Here is a 1053-nt window from a genome sequence, read left to right as displayed (position 1 = left end):
TTCTAATAATCAGACTACAGGTTCTCACACAAGAGCACGGCTGTACTCACAGGATTACGCATTTACTCTCCCAAGCGCAAACTCTGACACTCTGCTAATAAAATGTTTAAGAATGAATGTTCTTACTTTGCAAGACCTGCCATCTATGCTCTTCTCTTCAAACTCTTCACCGAGTTGGAACCTGATTTCTTTCTTGCTGATGACGGTTTGTGTGGTAATCACCACGCTCTCCTCCTCTTGGGAAATGGTGATGACGGGTTTCACTACATTTGCGACGCTTATCAGTTCATCATTAACACCTGTAAAAGTACAAGTAGGGAACAATTACTGTCATCTACATACGAAGTCACTCAGTACATTATATAAGTACAGTAAAACTTACCAATTGCTTTCATGTAATCATCAAAATTTTCACTTTTATCAAATTTCCAGCTTCCAAAGAACACGTCCATGTTTATAATATAATATTAAACGAACGTCTGCTGAGAATACACACTGATTCTACAGTTACCTGCACAGTGAGAAGGTTATTTATACCCCAGCTTCAGGGAGGAAAAACGAGCTTCACCAGCTTTTCTCACATTCTTGATTTGTTTAAGCAAAAATGTATTTGAATATGGTTTACAAGTACATTTATAAAGGTTAAAAACTTTTTGATTTGATGGATTATTTGCTGCCCTTTTCTGACCAAATGAGTAAAAACATCTGTTGCAGAAAAAGTGTGAAGAATCAGCCTTTATCTTACAGCATGATGATATTTCATATAGGTAGACAATAATGCAAATTTATTCAACGGTTTTCAAAGAAATTATTTTGCCTGCCATGTTGGTAAAGTGTTTTCTTTCATGACATATTAAACATCACTGCCTTCAGGAATGACAAATCTTTACAAAACCAATAAAACTGAAATGATCAGAGACAGTATAAGAGCAGCATGACGTCTTGTGAAGGACACCCTGACCAGGAAAAAGCACTTAGTGTAGATGAACGAATGATTATAACAGCCGCAAGCAAGTAAAAACAAGTTTAATCCACTATTTCATATAGACAAAA

At 36.0% G+C, this 1053-nt stretch overlaps 1 protein-coding gene across 1 annotated transcript in view; it reads right to left on the bottom strand.

Annotated features, from left to right (window-relative positions):
* Nucleotides 1–536, bottom strand: part of LOC113524829 (fatty acid-binding protein, brain) — a 989-nt gene extending 453 nt beyond the window's left edge. The window contains exons 1-2 of the mRNA XM_026911183.3: nucleotides 383–536; nucleotides 127–299 (exon numbers count right to left, since the gene is read on the bottom strand). Of these exons, the coding sequence (XP_026766984.3) occupies nucleotides 127–299; nucleotides 383–452 (243 nt within the window). The 5' untranslated portion in view covers nucleotides 453–536. The remainder of the gene's footprint in view (nucleotides 1–126; nucleotides 300–382) is intronic.
* Between the last annotated feature and the right edge of the window lie 517 nt (nucleotides 537–1053).

This window comes from Pangasianodon hypophthalmus, chromosome 19 (genome assembly GCF_027358585.1).
Source record: "Pangasianodon hypophthalmus isolate fPanHyp1 chromosome 19, fPanHyp1.pri, whole genome shotgun sequence".
Lineage (NCBI taxonomy): Eukaryota > Metazoa > Chordata > Actinopteri > Siluriformes > Pangasiidae > Pangasianodon > Pangasianodon hypophthalmus.
This window is presented reverse-complemented; position numbering and strand designations above follow the sequence as displayed.